Genomic DNA, 21,683 nt, shown 5'->3' on the forward strand with positions numbered 1-21,683 from the left:
TGCCTGGGACTCTTTCCAAGGAGTCTCCTGGATCTGGCCTACCCTGATCTTCATCCATCCCAGCCTGGGCCAAGAAGCCAGCAGGGAGAGGGTCACGGCTCATTAGCCATGATGATCCAACATGTGCACTGTCTTCCCTGGGTCATGACTCGCCCCAGCTGGCTGAGGGTGGGAAGGGGTGTGGCCATTTCTAAACAGGGCCCAGACCTGTGAAAGTGAGCCCCTAAAGACCCCTCTCTGAAAAGAAGCCATCACCCCTCAGCCCTCTGCACCCCATCAGGATAGGCAGCACTCCTGTCACCCCGCTTGGCTTGCTCAGAGTCCCCTCCCTTCTGCCTTGCCTGGTTCCTTCCAGTGTTCTCAACTCATCGCTGCTTCTTCTATTTTTAAATGAAGTTAAAACGATCTAATCCATCTCCCGAAATAATATGACATTTTTATTGGAATCACATAAATTTGTGATGACTTAGGGAGGATGGACCTCTGTCCCACTCATCCTCTCTGCTCCCTGGGTCTTTCTGAGCCTGCCCTAGTAGGGCTCCCCAGCCAGTGCCTTCTCCTGCCTCCCTCCTCCCCCAGGGCTGCAGGCAGGAGCAGGTGACCAAGGTCCTCCCTCCTCTTAGGTGGGTCATTAAGGATGTGCTCCTTAAGATGGGAAGGGAGTGGGGAACAAGGACACAGGGGGACCCAGCAAGGAGGTGACCTCAGGCAAGGTCCCTGGAGGGTCACTTCAGCTTGATCCCTGGAGTGCTCAGGAGTGTGATTCAGAAGTAAAATCAAGCAGTGGGGTCTGGGTGGGCACCAGCATTGCAAACCACACCACATGTTCATTAATAACACATCCAGTGTTAATCCTGTGTTACTCCGTGTCCCTGGAGCTTCAGGCGCCTCCCCTCCAAGTATGGAGGAAACACAGAATTGGACCCCCACTAGTTCCAAACATTCTTCTGTATTTTACCAGTGCGTGTGTTTCCTTAAGCAATCTGCATTTGTTTCTCTGTGTTCAAGGGGAGTTGATTCCAGGAGCCCCTGAGGATACCCAAATCTGAGGATGCTCAAGTCCCTCCTACAAATGATGTAGCACTCATGTGTGACCTACACGCATGCGCCATATACCTTAAATCCTCTCTAGGTCATCTACCGTGCCCAGTGCACTGTGAACGGTCGTTTTGCTGTATTGTGGAGGGGAAAAAGGCTTGCACGTGTTCCGTATGGACACAGTTTTTTCCCAAATATTTTTGATCTGTGATTGGTTGATTCTGTGGATGCAGAAACTGCAGAGATGAATGCCGATGGTGTGGCATTGTTTCTGCACATTTTAAGCTTCATTTTTTTTTTAAACCGTGATATCATAACTGTACTTCCACATCTGGCTGTTCTGGACTGGACAGAACCCTTTGTGTTGATAGCTGCCGATGTGTTCCTTTCTTTTCATCACTGTATGTATGTAATTCCACACAATAACCATACCAGGATAACTTAAAGAAAAGCCAGGTCTCAAAGCAGACTGCCATCTGGCTTAATCACTTACCAGCTGTGTGACTTTGGGTAAGTTCCTTAACCTCTCTGTGCCTTTATAGTCCTACTTGGAAAATGGGGCTCTTATGAGTATGAACTGGTAGAGCTCTGGTAGGGGTTTCATGAGGAAATTCATTCAAAGTCTCCCAGCAGGGCTGGGGCTATGCTTAGCATGCATGAGATCCCAGCAACACACACACACACACACACACACACACAAAGCAAAGGCTCACAGTGATGTGCCAGGGGCAGTGAACCTCACAAGGTGAAGGCCAATGTCTCATTCTGCAGAGTTTCCGGTCATCGATGAATGATTGCTCCCCTCCTCCCCTCCCCTAGGTGTGTGGTCACCACCCTAGACCACAGTGGTACCCAAATCTGTCTATCCAATAGTCATAACAGTATGAGCACCTGGATACTCGTCCTATGGGTCCCAGGTGAGAACAAAGTGGACCAGGAAAATATCCAACTGGGCAGCAGCTCAGGCACTCAGATACCTGAGAGTCAGGGCTGCCAGATTCCCACTCCACCTGCCACTCCTCTGGAGAGGTTGGGGACAAGCAAGGTCTTGTCTCAGCCCAGGCTTCCTAGGGCTTTGGCTAGGCTCAAGGGAGCAGCACGTCCTGACCGGGATGTTGGAGGGTAGGAGGGGTCTAGGAGGGGCTTGACCACATGGCCACTTTCAGTGGCTCGCACTCCATGGAGGCAATTAGGTATCCCACCAGGAAGCGCCTTGCATGTATCTTCCCCACCGAAAGTGGGCTTTCTGCGAGTTAGAAAGGGGTGCAGCACCTCCAGGCCAGGGACAGCCAAAGATGCAGGTGGCTCAGGCCCTCCCCTCTTCACTCCCCTAGGACCCTTGTGGCCACTGGCACAGAACATGCCTGCTATCAGGGTCTTCCGGAAACCCAGTGAAGCAAGCAGGCCCAGCTGGGTCATTCAAGGACTGTGAGGGACACAGGAGCGGTACCATAGCAGGGAACCATCATTAACCCAAAGAGTCAGTGAAGGCCTCCTGGGGGAAGTGACACCCAAGCTGAGACCAAAGGATGAGTGTGAGTTGCCAGGGGAAGAGAGGTGGAGTGAATCAACCCAATGCGCATCCTCGGAAGACAGAGACACAGGAAGTGCTCCCATCAGACTCCAGAACTGTGCCACGCTGCCTGCCTGACTCCTGTGCCCAAACCAGGGTGCTCTGGTTTGGCTTCTGGAGATAACTGAAAAGTGGACGGACCCCAGTCACCTGGCAGAGTTCCTTCATCCTTCGTTTATTTGTCAAGCATGTCTGGGCCATCAGAACCCAAGCACCAATGTATTCAGAGAAACTATGAAACCCCTTTCCAACGGCACTCAGTGAGTGTCCATACACAGCTGGCCGGTCTAAGGTTGACGCCCACCCTGCCTGCAAAGAGGGTGAATGAAGGGGAGAAGAAGCCTGGATGAAGGATAGCATATTTATTTGGGTTACAGGTCAAGCCTTTGAATGATGTCATGCAGGTCACTGACATGACTCCAGCCAACTCCATCTAAGAGCAGCTTATCTTTCTTCCTGGTGTTGATGCTGTCTGCATGGGCTAGGAGGTGCTGCAATAACAAACAGCCCTGAACACTCCCTGGTGAAAACAACAAAGGTTCACTTGTCCTCACCCTGAAAGTCCACAATGGTTAACCAGGGCTCTTTCTATGGCTGAGGTTCTGTGACACTTTCACTCTGGGGCCCTGTCACTTCCTGGAAAGTTGCAAAGGCTAGGCCAGAAGTGCTGAAATCTCTGGTGGGTCTCCCCTCAGCAGCTGCAAGCAGGACTCTGAGAGGCACACACTGCTTCTGCTCCCAGCTCTTCCACTCCCAGCTCACCAGCCAGAACTGGTCACTGGTCACGAGTCCCCACCGACCTCTGGGGGGCGCAGAAAGAGTAGCTGTCACATGCCTGGGAGGTGACAAGCCAGAAACATCCATGGACTGCCCTTCCCAGTCTCCTAGGACTTGAAAACTTACAAATTCCCCTTCTTGTCTCAGTTGTCTTGCTAGTCTGGTTTTAATTAATTGTGATTCATAAGTTTGACCTTGCCCAGACAGAAAAGCAAATGACAGAGGGGGTGACATTCACCTTTGTAAATGTCACAATGTACATGAAAAAGAAATAAACCAAATAAGTTCTATAACAAAAAAAGAGGAGAAAAGCTACATCAACTTGAAAAGCAGCTATTATCTTAGTGAAGAATTATGCAAATTATAAATTAATTTTATCTGCTTAATGACACCATAATATTTCTTCACCTTGCGCTACTACAAGCCAGGAAGACTGCATTTTTATTGGTCGCCTATAATTCTATAAATGTTTGAGTACTCCATAACAAAAGCAAAAAGAAACAGAATGTTCTAAGCCTGTACTCTGCATTCAAGGCCAGCCCGGACAACATAGCAAGACATCGTCCAGAGGAACAAAATGAAAAGGAAAGAATTTCTGTTCCAAGGTGTTTGGAAACACCTATTGAGTGATCATAAGATTCATTTATTGAGAGCCCACTGGGCACATCACTTTTCTTAAGTATTTGGCAAAGGTTATCTCATGACATCTTTGCACCTGAAATGAGTTATTATGCCTGTATTACAAAGGAGACAACCAAGACCCAGAGAGGTTAAGTAACTTGCCCAAAGTCACACAGCCAGAGAGCCCAGTGTTGTATGACCCCTGTATTGATAGAAAACAAGAGGCTCATTGCAAATAATTCTATTCTGTCCTCAGGAACAACAGGGTCCCCAGAAGGTGAAGGATGGGCATCTCTTCCAAAATAGGCACTGCTCTGGAATTTTGGGTTCAGAGGGAGCACCCCCCGCAATTTGGTGAGATTAAAGAGGTCCCTTGGGGGTTACAGTTGTTGAACTTGACTGAAGGTTCAGGGGAGCAGCCCAGATCTAGACTTTGCTTTAAATTTTTGCAGCTGAGTCATTATTTGTGCAGGAAGCAGAAGACTGAGCAGAATTGAATGGACTCTGGTGGTCTCCAGAGTGTTTGCACACATGCAGGAGCGACTGGGTGTGTGCACGCACAGCACACACATACATACACAGTACACACATACTCACATGTGTATGTGTGTGCATGTGTACACACCACACACACACACACACACACACACACAGTCTCCTAGTATGCAGCCTGAAGCTGGAAATTCCCTGCCATTCATTTCTGTGTTTTTCTGCCTGGCCTCACCCTTCTGGGGAATGTACGGAGAACTCAGGGGAGGGAGGGGAATAAGAGCAAATGGCAAAGAGCAAGAAGGCTGAAGACCACTGCTGCCCAAGGGTCCCTGGCAGCCAGGGGGTGGGAGGGCAGAGCCTGTGCAGGGGGCTCTGACACCTCAGCAAGTCCAGCCTCCTCCTTTGGTAGGCAATGCTGGGGAGGGGCTACAGTTTAAAGGTGCAAATTCCCAGCCCCCAACTCCCCACTCCCAGAGTCTATTGGTGGCTCGAGCTTTCAGACACAGTGCTTAAGATTCGAAGTCTGGGGCTGGGGGGTGCAGCTCAAGTAATAGGAGCACTGCTTAGCAAGTGGGAGACTCTGTGTTCAAACCCCAGGACTGCAAAAAAAAGATTCTCATTCTTAAGAAGACCCGGGTCACATCCCAGCTCTTACTGCATTACAGTGTGACCTGAACCAATCACAGGTAAGGCGAGGATCATTGTGCAGAAAGAGTTTAGCACACTGCCTGGCTGATGGAAACGTTCAATAAATGACAGCTATTACTCTCATTAGTCTGTCACTGCTGCTTCTCCTATATAATTATGGCCCATCCTGGCTGCATTTGTGCTGGGAATGGCTACAGCAACTGAACAAGAAACTGAAACTCGGTGAGATCCCTGGGGAGCGTCTCGTGTCCAAACTCAACTTCCTCCCTCTCTGGCCGCTCTTCCTGAGCCTGCTTGGGAGTTTTCCATCTTCCCAAGAATGCCATCAAAAGACAGGGATGACTCTGGTCATCACGAAGACCCTGTTGGTGTTTCACACTGCGGGTGGGAGGTGGAGGGGGTGGGAGCTGGGGCAAGGCCACAGCAGCTCCTTCATGGGGGTGGGATGCACGACCCAGGACACTGGGTCTTGGTGAAGCAAGGTGCGCTCCCTCCCTGCGGACAGCTGGATGCTGCAGTTAGTCCAGATTCCTGCAGGAACCCCAAATCCAGACCATGGCAACCAACGGGGCACAGGGACCAGGAGCACCCAGGAGAAGGAGGAACGGGAGGTCTCATGCTTGGGCCTGGGCTTGGCAACTGTCACCCTGGACAATGTGGGCCTGGGATCTGATCTTCTAAATCACCCAAGAGAACACAGGAAAGGGAGTTCGTGTGAGCAATTTTCTGATGTTAAATATTGCCTCTAATTAAAAAAAACCACATAAGATATTGAATCTAAGATGTTGTCACGGGTAAGATGTTCTGATAAGTAATAAACTACTAATAAAGAAATACCCTGCTAATTAAACTATGATAAACCATTGATGGCAAACTGAATCCCAATTCCAAATGTCACAGTGTGGGAAATGTGTCCCAGAATCTGTGCAGTGTTGTGTTTTGATACACAGGATGGACTCCGTGTGGGCAACCCCACACATACCCACTCTTCTGATGCCATCCTGGGACACTGACCCAACATCACACAGCTGGGCACCCTCCTAACTCCCACTCCCACCCCCAAAGCCCCTCTGCTGATTGTAAAACTTCCTGCCCCCCACTGCAGGTGGCTGGAAACAAGGCACCTTGGCTCCTCCCTCGTTCCCAGGCCTGCCCCCAGTGAATGCTCCCTTATTTGACTCACAAGACTTTTAAATTTTATTAGTAAAATACAAAATGGCACAGACATTGGTAATGAGGGTTGAAAAAGCAAAACGATCAACCAACTCCTTCTGAAGTCCTCCCCAGATTGTCCTTGACCAATATCCTTCTGGGAGAAACAAAGTGCATTCAGACCTGCTGCCCTCTCTGGGCCTTCGGTCCTGGCTCCAGCTAGACTCTAGCTGTGAAGGATGGGGGGATTGGAGGAGGGCAGGGCAGGAGGTGAGGAGGGCTTCCCTCCCCCCTCTGAGCATCTACCTGCCAAGGTGTGAGTGACTGACCACTAGGTGAAGCCTAGTCCATGAGGAGCTCTGCAGGTGGAGGGCAAAGGTCACTCCTGGGGATGGTCAGAGGGAGGTGTGAGCTGCCACCAGGGCCCCTCAGGGGCCAGGTCTACAGGTCTGGATGCGAACTTGGGGTGCCGGCCAGCACACTCACCTCTAGGTGTGCCTTCTTCAGAAGCCAGAAGAGAAACCGCAGACTTTATGCTCATGGCATCTCCCCTCCTCCCTATTCCCTCCTCCCTCCTCCCTCAGGGCAGAGTCGGTTATACACACAGGACTCCAGGAGAATGGAGAATGTAACAGGGATTCCTAGTCCCGCTGTGGTAGGAGCAAAAGTGAGGAGACAAGGTCTTGGAGTACAGAGAATGGCGCTTTCAGGGGACGAAAGAGGCAGAAGACCCAGGCCACAAGAAAGACTCTAGCTTTGTGGGGCCACCGTGACTGCCACCTGCACAAGTCCCTAATATGGATTGTGGCTGCCCCAGTAATTCTCCCCTAACTCCTTTCACGCAGTACTTCAGATCCCTAAGGGAAGAGGTGGCGGTTGCCCTCCCCCTTCCTCCTCCATCCTTCTGGAGAGGCTGACCTGTCTCTGTGGAGCAGGGAGCCTGGCCAGGACTAAAAGGGGTCTGCAGAACTGGCCTCCGCTCCTACAGATCCTCAGCCCAGCCCCCATTCAGGGGTCCATGGTGGGGGTCAGGACTTTCATTATCAAATCACTCCTGGCTAGCCCTTTGGGTCACAGGATTCAAAGAAGTGCCACTCTAATAGATGGCAGTAGCTGCCCATGGTGCTCTGCTAATGAGGACTGGGGGCTCCATCTGGGTTCTTAGCACAAGGATCCCAGAGGAGCAAGTATGATGTCAGAGATACAGCACCAGCTGTCTACCGTCCTTCCTTCCTGTCACAGATAGGTGCTTTGTTGGGTGGAGGGTAGAATTGGGGCTGGACCCCAGCCTTCACTGCAAATTAAAGCCATCAGATGACCTCGTCTTCCTTTCCTGTGAAGCCAGAGGCTTCACCAGCAGCAAGTCCAGGAAACATGGCACTGACCTCATGCAAGCTAAGATGAAACCCAGGTTGGGGGTGGGCTCTGTACAGGGATCAGGGAAAGATAGCACCGCCGTTCCCCGGGGTGGCTGGCGACTGCAGCAGGACCAGGAGACACAAGAGGTCGGGGAGCAGGAGGGTGGTGGTGGTGGTGGTGGTGGTGGTGGAAGAGCCTGGCTAGCTGCTCCTTGGTGAGATGGGAGGACCACGTGTTCACAGGGAGGTGGGGGTCAGGGGCTGGGTAGTCAATAAATAGTTATTCACTAGGACTGGGACCGTGTCAGGGAGCCTCTAACCAGCCAGCAGCAGAGGAGTGTTCAGGTTTGGGAGAGTTGGGAGGCCACCCCCTCTGTTCCTGATAGGTAGAGAAAGGTCAAAAGTGGCCTCCTGGGCTACACCTGGGAGCTTGGAGCGGTTTGCACCTGGAGGACCCTGGAGGACCCTGCCTCCCCATTCCCATCACCCCAGCTCAGGCCAGGCCCTGGGGTGAGGTGGGTATGAGGATGGGGGCCCCCAGGAATCTGTCTCAGTCAAATGATTGGATGAAGGCAGCTCACACTGGCACCAGGACATATGAGTTACTGCCACAGCTCCGGGGGACACAGCGAAGGCCTTCCACCATTTCCCCAGCCACTTTGCGGGGACAGCCCTGGAGGCTCTGGTAGGCAAACATAGCCACTCCCAGACAGAAAAGAAGACCGAGGAAGGCCAGCAGCCCTACTGCCTGTCTCCGAGTGGCTACCTGGGAGTCAGGGACAGGAGTAACAAGGACACTCTGCCTCTGGGGGTCTGCTGTGGCATGGATGGGTTCCTCAACCTTGGGGGCCCAGCTGCCTGAGGCCACTGGCTCCCGGCTGGAGGTTCCTTCAGAGGAAATGGGGGCCACAGAAGGATGGGCCACGCTGCTAGGCCCCCAGTCCTGGAAAACATCAGTGTGAGCTGGAACAGGACCCATCTCCTTGGGTTCTGGAGAGTTCTCTGGAGTAGGGCTCTGTCCCTGGACCCACACGGGTTGGTCTTCAGGCCCAACATTTTCCTCTAGGGGTGAATGAGAAATGGTGGGAGACTGGGTGGAGGCGACCTGGGTGGAGGGGCCCAGGGTGGAAGGGGTCTCAGTGGAGGGGGCCTCTGTGGCCTTCTCAGGTTGATGGGCAGCAGAACCCTGCCACGCAATGGTGGTGGAGGTGGCAGCCATGTTGACAATCTCAGTGCCCTCGGGTACAGCTGCAAGCCCTCCATGCTGAGCCTTGGAAGTAAGGGGCCACCTGGTCCCCGAGGATCTAGTCACTCCTGTTGTCAGCTGTGGGGAAGTCCCCGTGGGCCTCCGTGCCCCATGGGAAGAAGCAGTCAGCTCCAAACTACTGCTTTCCCCTGTGGCTTTGGGTTCTGCGAGTGCAGGCTGGGATGTTCCCCCGGCTGTCGCGGTGGTCCCGGGCTTCACCACGCCGATTTGCTTCTCAAATGTGCCGCCATTTTGAGCAAGAGCCTGGCGGTCCAGATGCTTCATGGCGTCCTGCACCCATGGCTCCTTTGGGTCAGCACAAAAGAGTTTGTGCTGCCTCGTCTCCAAGCTATAAGGGAGGAAGACAGAAACCCAGTGATGCCCAGATAGCAGAAAGCCAGGCTGGTGTGGCATGGGGCACAGAGCCTTAGGTTGTTCACTCTCTTGGGCCTCTGAGCCCTCACCTGAGACCGCAGGGAAGGAGGCTGCCCACCTCAGAAGAACCAGGATGGAGGGCCAGCCGCAGGGTGAGGGACTTTCCCTTTCAAAACCGAGAAAGTCCCAGGCAATGTGGACAGTTGGTCACCCTGCTTCTGTGTTGTTTTTTAAAAAGCAAGTAACGTAGAGAAAGCACCTGGCTCAGAGTAGAAGATAAATACAAACTGAACATGAAAACGGTGCTAATAACCAGGTTGTTACCATTAAGGCAGGGGCTCTGGGCTCTGATGCCCTGATAGTGATGGGATGTTACAGGTGTTCTCTGACACCAGGTATGAGACCAGGTGAGCTCCATGGTGGGGCCTCCTCTTCTTCCTGCTTCATGGTCATCCCAATTTTCCTCTGGACCCCAAACCTTCTTCTTCCAGTTGGTGTCCTTAGGATGAAGGGACCTCTGGGGGAACTAAAGCCACATATACATATCTCATGGCTACACTGGGATCCTGCGTGTCATCTTAAACACACCTTAAAGCTTCAGAGGAAGCTATGTGTGTGGCTGGTTCACCCCCAAGGCTATAGCTCAGAGCTGACTGGAGCCCTCGCTCCATGCCACAACCTGGGTACTTCACACTCAGCCTGCAATGCGGCTACTAGGCTCACGGCCATTTTTCAGATGGGGAAAACAAGGCTCAGAGCAGTAAAGAAGTGGGCCTGGCTCCACTATGCTGTGAAGCCAGAGAAATCCAGGAAGCCAGGGTGACCCTGCAGGCTGCTTTGGGCATCTGGTTCCCCTCCCCCACTTCCCACTTCCCCTCTACCTAGAAAAAAGAAGCCAGTATTTGGGGGTGTCTGGTGGAAGTAGCCCCTGATGGGTGAGCACAGAGGTCAGGCAGGCACATGCTCTGTGCCTTGCCTCCTAGACTGCATGACTGAGGAGAGGAAGCACTGACTTCCGTTAGCAGAGCCTAGACTGTAAAGGGCCACTGGCCACTTCCTGCTGCCAGGCCTGGGGACTGGCTGAGGCAGCTCTAAGGCACCATAGCCAGCCTTGAAGAAGGGCCTCAGGACTGGGTAATTGGGCAGGTCTCACAAGGGTCCCATGGGGAGCAAAAGGCCAGGAGTCTCCAACAGCCAGGCCTAATTCATTCCCAAAGTCCCCTAGAGCTGCTTCTGCCTCTGTCAAATGGAGCTGCTGAGCTCTGTGACTCAGTGACACATCTCTTTGCACCCTCCTCCCTTCCCACTTTACTGGGAAGGTGTAAAGGGCAGGCCGTGTAACCAGGGCCAGCAGCTGGTCTGCTAGAGTCTGAGACTTGCACTGGGAGACCACAATGCTTTGCCTCCCTGTGGGACCTAGTGGGAACCCTTGCTTTAGCCTGGGTGGAATTATCAACTCCCAGGTCACCAGCCAGAGCAGCTGCCCCTGGCCACCCTGGGCCATTCGGGAAGGCATTCCTCACCTCCACCACGTGGCACAGATATTAGGGTCAGTGAGACGGCCCATAAGTCAGGAGCAAAGGGAGCACATTCTGAGGCCTTTGGCGGGGAGCCCAGGGTGAGGCAGGTGGGTGTGGACAGGGGTTAGCAGAGACCTGGGACCAGCCGAGGGCCCACTGGGAGCAAAAGAAGCCTTGGTACCTACATGATGGCACGCTTGCCGCAGGACTCTTGGTTGTGCCGATAGTGGATAAGCAACCACTCTGGGATCCTCCGGGTCATCGTGTGGCAGGTGACGTTGCATTTTGTCACACTGAGGTGCTGTCCTGAGTCCACAGAAGCCCCCAGTCAGCAAAGCTGTCCATGGGCACCTGCTTCCCATCCCCATGCCAGCTTGTCCTCCCTTTCTGCTCCCCATGCCACACCACCCATACCCACCACACACACCCAAGCTGTGTCCACGCACTGGACACAGGTCCCTTCTCCTCCCAACTTGGCCAGGCCTTGGTTTCCAATGGCAGACAAGCACAGTAGCCACCCCTAGGATTGTTTAAGGACTAATGAAGATGAACTCCTGTTTATAAGGCTCTGTTTGTCTGGAACACAGGAAGTGTTTAATTTTTTAAATCAAAATGGTCACACAACCAGCAGGTGATGGAACAAGTCCTCCCTCAGGCTTGCTCCTGTTCTCTTGGCCCATAGTCCCGCCTGTCCTGAGTGTGTCCCAGTAAGTCATCTGCTCAGTCATCATCTCCAAATGATGCCCCACTACTCCTTTTCAGATTGCTTCATATTCACGGTGTCCCAGATCTCTGTCCACCCACACTCCCATGCTGAACCTATGACATGTGTGCACACACACCAACAACCATGCTGGCACATATATGTACCCCCACGAACACACATGACAACATGTATATAACCAAGAGAAGTGGCAAACAAGACACTTTGTTAAACAGGTAAGTACAGCCCCCTGACCCCACCCCCTTAAGAAGGGGGGTTCTGCAGCAAAGGTGTCCCTTTGCTCTGTAGAATGAGTTTGGGATAAGAGAAGAGCCAGGCAGGTGGCTCATTCCTGTAATCCTAGCTACTCAGGGGCAGAGATCAGGAAGATTGCAGTTCAAGGCCAGACTTGGGCAAATAGTTCCCAAGACCCTATCTCAAAAATGCCCTGCCACCCACAAGAAACAGGGCTAGAGGAGTGGCTCAAGCAGTTAGAACACCTGCCTAGCAAGTTTGAGACCCTGGGTTCAAACCTCAGTACTGCCAAAAGAGAGAGGGAGAGAGAGAGAGAAAGAGAGAGGAAGGACAGTCCCTGGAGTAAGGAGAGGTGGGGGCAGGCATAGGATGCGGACAGTGAGGCAAGCAGGGCATGTGGATGGCTGGGTAGCAAGTGGAACCAGAGAGAAACACCAGGACAGGATGGGATGACTAGACCAATATTTACTGTGGTTTGCATTTCATGTCTGTCTCTCCCCTTCCCCTACACCTTCCAGAAGAATAATGTCTGCATGTTGTAAGATCCAGGAAGATGGATATAAAAAAACAATGAAGGGCTTGAGTTCAGATCTGGATCAGGGATATGTACAGCAGAAACAAAACACTTCAGGAGTCTTGCAAGCATCTAAAATCTGGGACTTCCAGACCAGTTGAGGGGAGAAAACAAGTTGATCTGATCTAGCCCAGTACAAACACAGACACAGCATGTAGACATGTAAGCACATGGAGTCATCCCAAATACAGATACACAGGGCTCCACAGTAAAGCTAGCCAGGGGCCAGGGATGGCGGCTCAGGCTTGTAATCCCAGCCACTCAGGAGGCAGAAGTAAGAGTATCATGATTCAAGACCAGCCCTGGGCAAAAAGCGTAAGACCACAGAATAAAAAGGGGCTGGAGGCATGGCTCAAGGAAGTAGAGTGCTTGTAAGCACAAGGCCTTAAGTTCTTCAAACACCCTGTACCCAAAAGCAATCAATCAATCAATAATAATAAATATAGGCACACACATGCATAGAGTCTCTAGAATCTGCCTCCTCCTGTCCTCATCACTCCCCTATACCGTGGCCTGGCCACTTTGTGGGAAGGGCATTTAGGAGTACAGGTGCAGGCTGGGTCCTCAAGGGGCTGAACCAGTCATACCTGGGATGGGCAGGAGGGGCTCTCTGGTCACAGGGCTGTCCTTTATCTCTGAGGAACCAGGATATGAAAGTCACAGTCCAGACCTATCACTTTCCTTCTTCCCCAGTGGACCTCAGAATGACTCAACTGCAGCCTCCCCAGGCCCTGGCAGTAGAGCCAGGTGGCCACCCCTGCATTGGTCTGGCAGGTGTCTTCCTGGGAAAGTCCCAGAACAAATGGCCCTGAATGACCTGAGATAGGAGGACAAGGAGGCTAGGCAGTGGGGGAGGAAGTCCCCAGATCCAGGAAGGGGAAGGCCACTCCCACCTGTAGGACAGGAAAGAGCCATGCACAAAGGCAGTGGGGACTCCCCAACCTCTGCCACTGTGCATGGTGCTCTTGCCTGGGCTCAGCGCTTAGTCCTGCCTGGAAGCTGTGACATTAACCTAAGGAGGTCTTCCTTTCTCAAGACTGAAGTTTGCGCTCCAGATAATGCCTCTAGCCAGCCAGTCAGATACTACCTGTCAGGGGAGTGTCAGGAGAGCAGGAACCTGTCTGTGTTGTGTCATAGGTTTTCCCAGTGTCAAGCCCAAGGTGGGTACTCAAAATAATTATTTATAAGATGAAACAATGTCTCAATCTGGTTTATACATCCACCTATGTACCCATCCATCCATCTCTCCATCATTCATCCATCTCTCTATCCATCCATGCACCCATACATCCCCCATTTACCTTCCTACCATCCATCCATCCATCCACCCACCCACCCACCCATTTATCTACCCTCTCTTGTCAATCTCCTACATATCCCACCCACCTCTCTACCTCCTAGTCATTCCATACTCATCCCCATCCATCCACCTACCCACCTCACTCACCCACCTACCACCTGTTCCTCTCTACCCATTCATCTCACCCACCTATCCACTTCATTTCACCTGCTGTCTGTCCCTCACCAGCTCACTCACCCATGCTTCCTCCACCCACCCTCCATCCATTTCTGACTTAGCCAACACTTGCTTGAATTACCTCTGCATACACACAGAGGCTCAAGCCCTCTTGTTCTTAACCCTGAACTCTTCTCTTGCAGATTCTGGTGCTAAGAATGTAGCAAACACCTTAACCCCAATAAATGTTTTCAAGACTGCTCTTTCTTTAGCCACCCAACAAGTGGGGCTTCCTCCCTCTTGCTAAATCCCGTGTGGGGTGCTGTGAGGCACAGGGAGATGAACAAAGCCTGCCTGTGCCCTGTGGACAGGTAAAACATGCATCACAAGGATTAGAGCTTTTTTTAAAGCACCTACTGTGTATCAGACCCTATGTTCAGCATATGCCCATCTGCGCTGACTAATTTCCAACATCCCTGCAAAGGGACAATTGTTATTCCTGTTTCACAGATACAGAAGCTGAGAATCAGAGAGGTTAAGCTACTTGCCCAAGGGCACACAGCTGCTTAGTGACAGAACTCAGTTTCTACCCAGCCCCTAGACATTCCAGTGTTGCCATAGACACCTAGTGGAAACACCATGTTCTAGAACATACCACAAATATTCTGGGAATTTCATGAAAGGGGGGACCACTTGCAACTGTAAGTAACCAGGTGAAGATTTTCTGGAAGATTCCTTTAAGCTGGCCCTCACGACTGCTAGGGGACTTGCAGGTAGGAATTCCTGGGTTCTTGGGTACCATGGAATGTTTTTCAGTATCTCTGGGCTCTACCCACTAGAAGCCAGGAGCACCTCTAATCCAAAAATACTGGGACCTTTGGAACAACCAAAAATGTCTTCAGAAATTGTCAAATGTCCCCAGTGTAGGGGGACAAAATCACCCATGGAGGACCACCACTCTAGAGACACCCTAATGGCCACTCCCTCGCCTCCCTCAAAGCTGCAATGCTGTCTGCTCACTGGGGTCTTCCTGACCCCCACTTAAAATGTCAACACCTCCCTCCTCTCTCCCTCTGCCTCCCCTCCTCACTCTCATTTCATCACAGTGCATTTCCCTTCTATGATGGTTTACTTAATTTTTTTGTTTATTGTCTGTCTTCTTTGATCGAATTTCAGCACCAGGATGGCTGGGATCTTTGTCCCCTTCATTCACTAATGTGGCCCTGGCACCTAAAAGTGCATGTCACACAGCAGCAGGCATCCAACACATGAATGGACAAAGTACATACGGAAGTGCTTTGTGACATAGAAAAGCTTAAATAGTGGAGATATAAAGGCATTTGTATTAAGTTTGACAGGGGCGTGGATGTGACATCCAAATGTATCCTCCCCCACCCCTTCGCCCCCAGCGTGAAGCAGGGGGCAGACCAGACTATAACTGCTTAAAACAGATTTTTCTTTTCTTTCTCCTTTCTTGCCGGGACTTGAGTGGGAGTGAATGCGTCAGTGCTCAGGGAGCAAAATTCCCTGCTCTGACTTGCAACTGCAGGTTTGTTATATAAAGCACGGAGCCACCGCCTGACACAGCTCTGCAGACCCACGTTTGGGAATTGACGCAGCTGCCTTGCACCAGTGGGTAGCAGCCATGAAGCCTGAGCCCCTGCTGGGGAGGAGCTCCAGGCTGGGTCTGGCTGGATGCACAAGAGGAGAAACTGAGGCTTAGAAAGGTTGACATGATGCCCAGTATATCTTAGCAAAGCCAGTGGCCAAGATTAGGGCAGGAATATGAGGGTCCTCAGTGCATCTAGGAACCACTGTCCAGCCGAGCTTAGAACCCCCCCACACCAGTTTAGTAAATGTAATCCTCCTCCTTCTCCCATATTTAAACATACAGAGAATGCAGGACCCTGCTCAGGAACACACAGCAAAGTGCTGGCAAGGCACTCTCCATCTGACTCCTCACTGTCCCCAAACACCTCAGGCCAGAGCTCAGGTAGCTGCAAGGCAGCAGCTATTCTCTTCTACTGCCCCAACTCCCCACCCACTCACCCTCCTCCTCCTTTTCCCTGTGATGACTTTTCTCCATGGACACTGGGGACCATTTCTCATTCTCCTAGGCTCACTGTGTGTCCTGAGCTACACTGCCACCTCCTCTGAGTGCCAACCTGCTAGATGGCCTAAAAGTCCACCAGGTGCTGCTCCCTGCTGGCTGTGCCTCCTTAGGCCAGTTTCTAAACCTCTCTGGGCCACCATCTTATTCATGTCAACATGGTTACACCTTGTCCTACCAGGTGTAGGGGGAGGAAAGCAAGTGATTGAAGATGAAAGCAAGTCCTAGTCTGGACTGGGAGGAGGAAGACAGCATGTGGGGGAAACACAGGCAGGGGTAGTGCAGATCAGGGTAGCAGGAACAAGCCCTATCCTGAACTGCAGTGACCTTGACCGTCACTGGTCCTGGGTCCCCTACTCCTGAGGTCCTTGACCTGGGCAGGATAAAGTCCGGACTGTCCCCTGGCCCTGGGCCAAGGCTGCAGGTTGCCTTTGACCCTGGGTGGGAAGACCAAGCTCAGAGGAGCCAGGGCCTCCCACCCAGGTACCACTCCAGCCTCCTCACACCTCCCCTAACCTGGTCCTTCCTGGCAAACCCTGTGCCACTAACACCCCATCCGTTCTGCCATCTTGTAGCCACCTGGCTCACTGGACCAGACAGGGGCAGTGGCTGGAGAGGAAATCTTTCCCCAGGGAAGGGGCAGTCCTGCATCCCTCAAGCCTCTTCCCTTGTATCCCTTTCCGCCTTCCCCAATAGGGTCCTCCGCCGTGGTGACAAGCCTAAGGGGTTAGGAGAGGGTGGGCTCCCCTCCCAGCTCGTGCTGAGGCCGGGTCCCCACTCACCGGCCAGCAGGATGGTCAGATGGCAGAACGCGGCCAGGCGGAGCAACCACGCGAGCTGCCTGGGAGCCATGGCTGAGGGTGGGCGAGGGTCTGGGCCCGGGCAGGCGACTGGAGCCAGGGATCAGAGCTCAGTGCTGTCTCTCCGCCACGCAGCTCAGCGGCTTTTTATAGTGGAACTCGGCTGCCTCCGCCTCCGGCCCCCGCAGGCTTGTGGGCGGGGGGGGGGGGGGGGGGGGGATGTGAGCAAGAGGCGCTGGATTCCTCGGGATGTCGCCAAGGAACCGGGCTCTGCTCGCCGCGCTGCGGGAGGAGCGCTGCGCTCGCTGCCCATCCTGCCAGCCCGGGAGGCTGGACCCGGCCTGTCAGGGTTCAAAGGCCTCATCTCCTCCCCTGTGCGCAGGCCAGGATAGACACACCCTAGGGCCAGGCACAACCCTGGCATCCAAGCGGAGAGTAAGCAAAAGGACAGCGGGCGGGAATGGAGAAGGCTGAGTCCCCCAGTCTGGGTCTGATAAGCTCTCCCACACGGTGACGGATCCCCAACCTTCATCCCGTAACCCCCCCAGACTCCCGCCAAGTCCCTACCTGTGAGCTCCTGGCCACTTTGTTCACTGATGCACCTCCCGAGCCCACCCAGCGTGGAGTTGGCACACAGGAGGGGCTCAGGGCAGTGTTTGATGACAAAATGATCCAGTCTTGCTTCATGGACAGATGGGGAAACTGAGGTCCAGGTCAGAATGTCAGGATGGAGAACCCACCTCCCACTGCCAGAGGGGACAGGAGGCATGATCAGGGGACAGCTTCCGGCACAGAATAAAACCCTGGCCCTCAGCCTGCAGATCCCCAGCCTCCTACCCTCCTTTGCCTCCGATTTCCACCCTGTCTTCTCCCTGCCACCCTCACCCTAAGAAGGTGCAGTCCTCCTTTATAAGGGGGTAGTCCAACTAACCCCTAGGGGAGGGAGCTCCCGGCTTCAACTTTGACCTTTTAGGTGCTCCCTCTCTGAGACCAGGCAGGACCAACCAACAGGGGACAGGTACAGCCCATTTTAAAGGCAGACTTCCTTCTCCAAGGGCAGAGGTGACAATCAGGGAGTTTAGAACTGTGGAGCAGAAGCCTTGCCCAGCCTTAGGCCAGGAAAGAACTACACTGGTCAGGTGTCCCTGGGCCACCAGCCAGAAGGAAAACCAGTTTGTCTAGGAGCCAGTGTCCCAGGCTATGGAGTCAACTGGTCTAGATTGGGGTGGGCAGAGAAGACAGAGCTCCCAAGGCTCTGGCACCTCTTGTTCTCTCCGGCTACCCACTCAAGACAGTTGGCCCCCCAGGGGCAGGGTTGGGAGACTGGACTCTCGTAAGGAAGTGGAGTGGGGAGGGTTACCCTGGCAGAGGTCAATGTCCACTGGGCTCCAGAACCTGCACCAGCCAGCGCAGATAAGAAGCTAGGAAGTCTCACACTTACACTCTCCAATACCTCGTTTTATAGCTGGGGACACTTGGATCCAGACAGGGAGAAGGAGTGATAAAACAGAAGTCCAGGGCTCTTTGTGCTCTGCCAAGTAAGAGCAGGATGGACGGTGGGGGGGGGGGCAGGGGGGGCAGAGGAAGAAGGAGGGAGAAGGGGAAAGGAAGAGAAAGAAGAGGTCAGGGAGGAAGAGGGGCAAGGGGAGCTTCCTGGAGGCCCCACACCCATGTTTGGCTTATTTTTTGTTTTTTGTTTTTGCTTTTGCTTTTTTTCTCTAGGATGGCCTGGAACTCGCTGTGTAGCCCAAGATGGTCTTGAGCTCACAATCTTCCTGCCTCAGCTGAGTCCTAGGATTACAGGTGTGTGCTGCCATGTACGTTTCCCACACTTTTTAAAGGACAGGGATTTGGAAGTAGAGACCTTGTTCTTCTAGCCTCCAACTCTGCTGAGAGAAGTGTTTAGGGAGCTGAGGCTTTGGGATCAGATGGCCTGGCTCTGACGCTACCTCTGTGTGATGTTGGGCCCCTTCCCTGCCCCCCTGAGACTGGCTTTTCTGCAGTTGGGGAAGGCAGTACTAATGCTGAGTCAGGCACTAAGTGTTTTCAGTGGGCTGGTGATATAGCTCAGCAGCAGAGCACTGAAGTCCTAGAGTTGATTCCAGTGCCACAAAACACAGCTTTTTAAATGCTTCCCATAGTTAATTTACAGAATCATCTAAACAAACCAGGGAATGAGCAAAATACCATTTCCACGGTCCGTTTTATGGAGAGGGAAACTGAGGCAAGCAGAGATTAAGGAACTTCCTGAAGACTACCAGCCAGGAAGTGAAGCAGTATGAGTTTTCCCCAGCCGGCTGGCTCTGGGGTCTGAGTTCAAGTCCACCTGGCTGCACCTCCTGCCTCCACCCCACCACCAGGACCCGAGTAACGAGTATGTTAATACCTATACAGTGTCAGGACACAAAACATGACTAGGCTTTTCCTGGATCAGCTTTGGGGACATTCCCTGCCCTCTCCAGGACCAGCTTCTCCTCTGGAACATGGGAATGGCCCCACCATCCCATCTCATCAGGTGTCAAGAATTAATGAGTTCAGATTCGATTTGGACACAGCAACCAAGTCTTTAAACTGGCCGGATCTGGAGCCAAACACAAGTCTTCTACTCAGAGGGGTGTGGCCTTGGGCAAGTTCCTTAACCTCTCTGTGCCTCCGTACCCAGTCTGTGAAATGACATGCCAGTCACCTCCTCACCAAGTCACTGGGGAGGGAATGAAACTAAGGGTTTTCACAGTAGCTGGCACACAGAAGGGGCCATTGGAGTTTATCAAGCCCTGGTGTGCATTTGGGACCGTGGTGGGTCAGAGGACCCAGAGGCAACTATGCCGAAGTCCTTGCCCCAAGAGTCCCAGGAGCCCCAGCTCTGTAGGAAGAAGAAGGTGCAGCCAACCAGGGGCTCTAAGGTGGATGGTTCAGGCAGGAAAGAAGACAGGCGGAGTGACCAAGAGGCCATTTCAATCTGAAGATGAGCTAGGGAGTTTGGTCCCATTAACATTTCTATCTCAGAAAATTTCAAACACACAAGAAGGAGTGACATAATGAACTTTCATATTTCAAACTCTAAGATTCAATAATTAGTATTTTTCTATATTGCCTTTACCTTTTTTTTGACCAAACATTTGCAAAGTAAGTTATGGCTGCTCAACCTTTGCCTTTAAATACTTCAGCATGCACCTCCTACTCTAAAGAAATTCTTTCACAAACAAAATTAACAGTGACACATATACATCACCTAATACCTGGCTCAAGTTCAATTGTCCCCAAAGCACATTTTATAATTTCTTCTCCCTCTGTCTTTTCAGGCACTCGCAAAGCAAGCACTCTGCCATTTGAGCCACACCTCCAGTCTATTTTGCTCTGGTTATTTTGGAGATGGGGTCTCAAGAATTATTTGCCCGGGTTGACCTCAAACCGGGATCCTCTTGATCTCAGCCTCCCAAGTAGCTAGGATTACAGGAGTGAGCTCCTTTCTTGCTTTTATTTTTTGAACTAGGATCCATCTAAGCGTATGTATTGCATTTGATTGTTTCATTTTAGTCTTTTTAGATCACCTGCATGTTTTTCGATAACATTGACTTTGAAAAAGTCAAGACCATTGTCTTATACAATGCTCTCATTCTTCATTTATCTAGTTACTTCCTTATGAGTCAACTAATTTTTTTCCGCTATTCTGTGTATTTCCTGTAAATCAGAACTTAGCCCTGCACGTTTGATTAGACCTCAGGCTGCACGTTCTTGGCAAGAACCTGTTGTAATTCTGTGTACTTCACATATGCCAACAGGAGGCACACATTACCAGCTGGCTCTGCTATTTGATTTGACAGGGCTGATGGGTTGATGGGAAAGTGAGAAGTATTGTTCCCTTATGACTCACAGGCAGGCTGGGGGAAGCGCTGGCCCTGGTGACATACACTAGGGCAGGATTTTGACACCTATTCCAGACATAGGTAGAACCTAATCAGGATGAATGGTGCAACCCCCTGGGGACATGGGGAATGGCCTGATGCCATTGGCTCTGAGGACAGGTGGAGGATTTTGAAACTGAGTGAGGAATGAAAGCAAAGGAGAGCCTTTGGGGTGAAAGCAAGAGGTGGCAGCAGGCAGCAGGAAAGAGGATTTCCTCTGGGGCCACTGGGGTATTGGGAATGGGGAAAGGGGTTGCCCACAACTTCCTTATGTGGCCATGACCAGGTCTGGGTGGCCCAGATAGCAGGGGGTCTGTGCTGTGTTTGTAGGACACAAAGGGTATTCCAGCCCTGGAAGCTAAACAGAGCTGCCGTGGAGAGGAGGGTTGGGAGCCAGGCCAGCTCCTACCAGACCCAGGGAGGAAGAAGAGATGAGTGACCCTCCTGTCCTCTGGGGAGGGGGAAATGAAGCCTTGACTTGCTCTCTCTGTCCCCTAACTAGAGCTACTCTCCTGAAAATTCCACCATGAGAGGCATCTATGAAAGGGAACAGGACATGACAGATGTCCCTAATGGCTGTTTATACTCAGAGAACCATGAAGACGTCAATCACAAGGGGTCCTTTTTTGCCATTCTGGCAGAATAAGTTGTGTCAGGAGCCCCCAGAGAAAGGGGCAGGGCCCATGGAAATCGAGGACTCTAGGGGAGACCAGCATCAGGTGACTCAGGTGCTGCCATTCCCACTTCTTCTTCCTACATGCACAGCCTGGCTCTGTTTCCCATCATCCCTTGCAATCAGGGTGGCAGTGTGAGTCCTGCCAACATGAGGTAGCAGAATGGGTGAGCACTGCTTCCCAGCCCAGCCCATTGCACATTCCCACAATCCTCCATTCTCTCCCCCTCTCTCATGGAAGAGTACAACCCCTAGAAGGAGCACTGAGCCATTAGAAGTAAGGGCCTAGGGGTGATGGCCACCTTCAAGGCAGCCCTTGGACACAGTGCGGGGCTGGACTGTGCAGGAACAGGACACTGCCACTGAATGCATGCACTGCTTCGAGCTCCACACCCAGGACTCAATGA

General features: G+C 52.3%; 1 protein-coding gene across 1 annotated transcript; it reads right to left on the reverse strand.

Moving 5' to 3' along the window:
- Positions 1 to 6,319: 6,319 nt before the first annotated feature.
- Cx3cl1 (C-X3-C motif chemokine ligand 1) lies at positions 6,320 to 16,861 on the reverse strand. Its single transcript, XM_020164561.2, has 3 exons — positions 16,681 to 16,861; positions 10,986 to 11,106; positions 6,320 to 9,254 (listed from the first exon to the last, which is right to left on the reverse strand). Exons 1-3 carry the CDS (start codon positions 16,748 to 16,750, stop codon positions 8,237 to 8,239), a joined length of 1,209 nt encoding a protein of 402 aa, XP_020020150.2. The 5' UTR covers positions 16,751 to 16,861; the 3' UTR covers positions 6,320 to 8,236.
- Positions 16,862 to 21,683: the final 4,822 nt, after the last annotated feature.

This window comes from Castor canadensis, chromosome 15 (genome assembly GCF_047511655.1).
Source record: "Castor canadensis chromosome 15, mCasCan1.hap1v2, whole genome shotgun sequence".
NCBI lineage: Eukaryota > Metazoa > Chordata > Mammalia > Rodentia > Castoridae > Castor > Castor canadensis.

Coding starts and splice junctions, on each gene's coding strand:
- Cx3cl1 (XM_020164561.2), bottom strand. CDS start 16,750: ATGGCTCCCAGGCAGCTCGCGTGGTTGCTCCGCCTGGCCGCGTTCTGC. Junction 11,107..16,680: donor TCTGACCATCCTGCTGGCCG/GTGAGTGGGGAC, acceptor CTGTGGACTCAG/GACAGCACCTCAGTGTGACA. Junction 9,255..10,985: donor TGCGGCAAGCGTGCCATCAT/GTAGGTACCAAG, acceptor CCTCCCTTATAG/CTTGGAGACGAGGCAGCACA.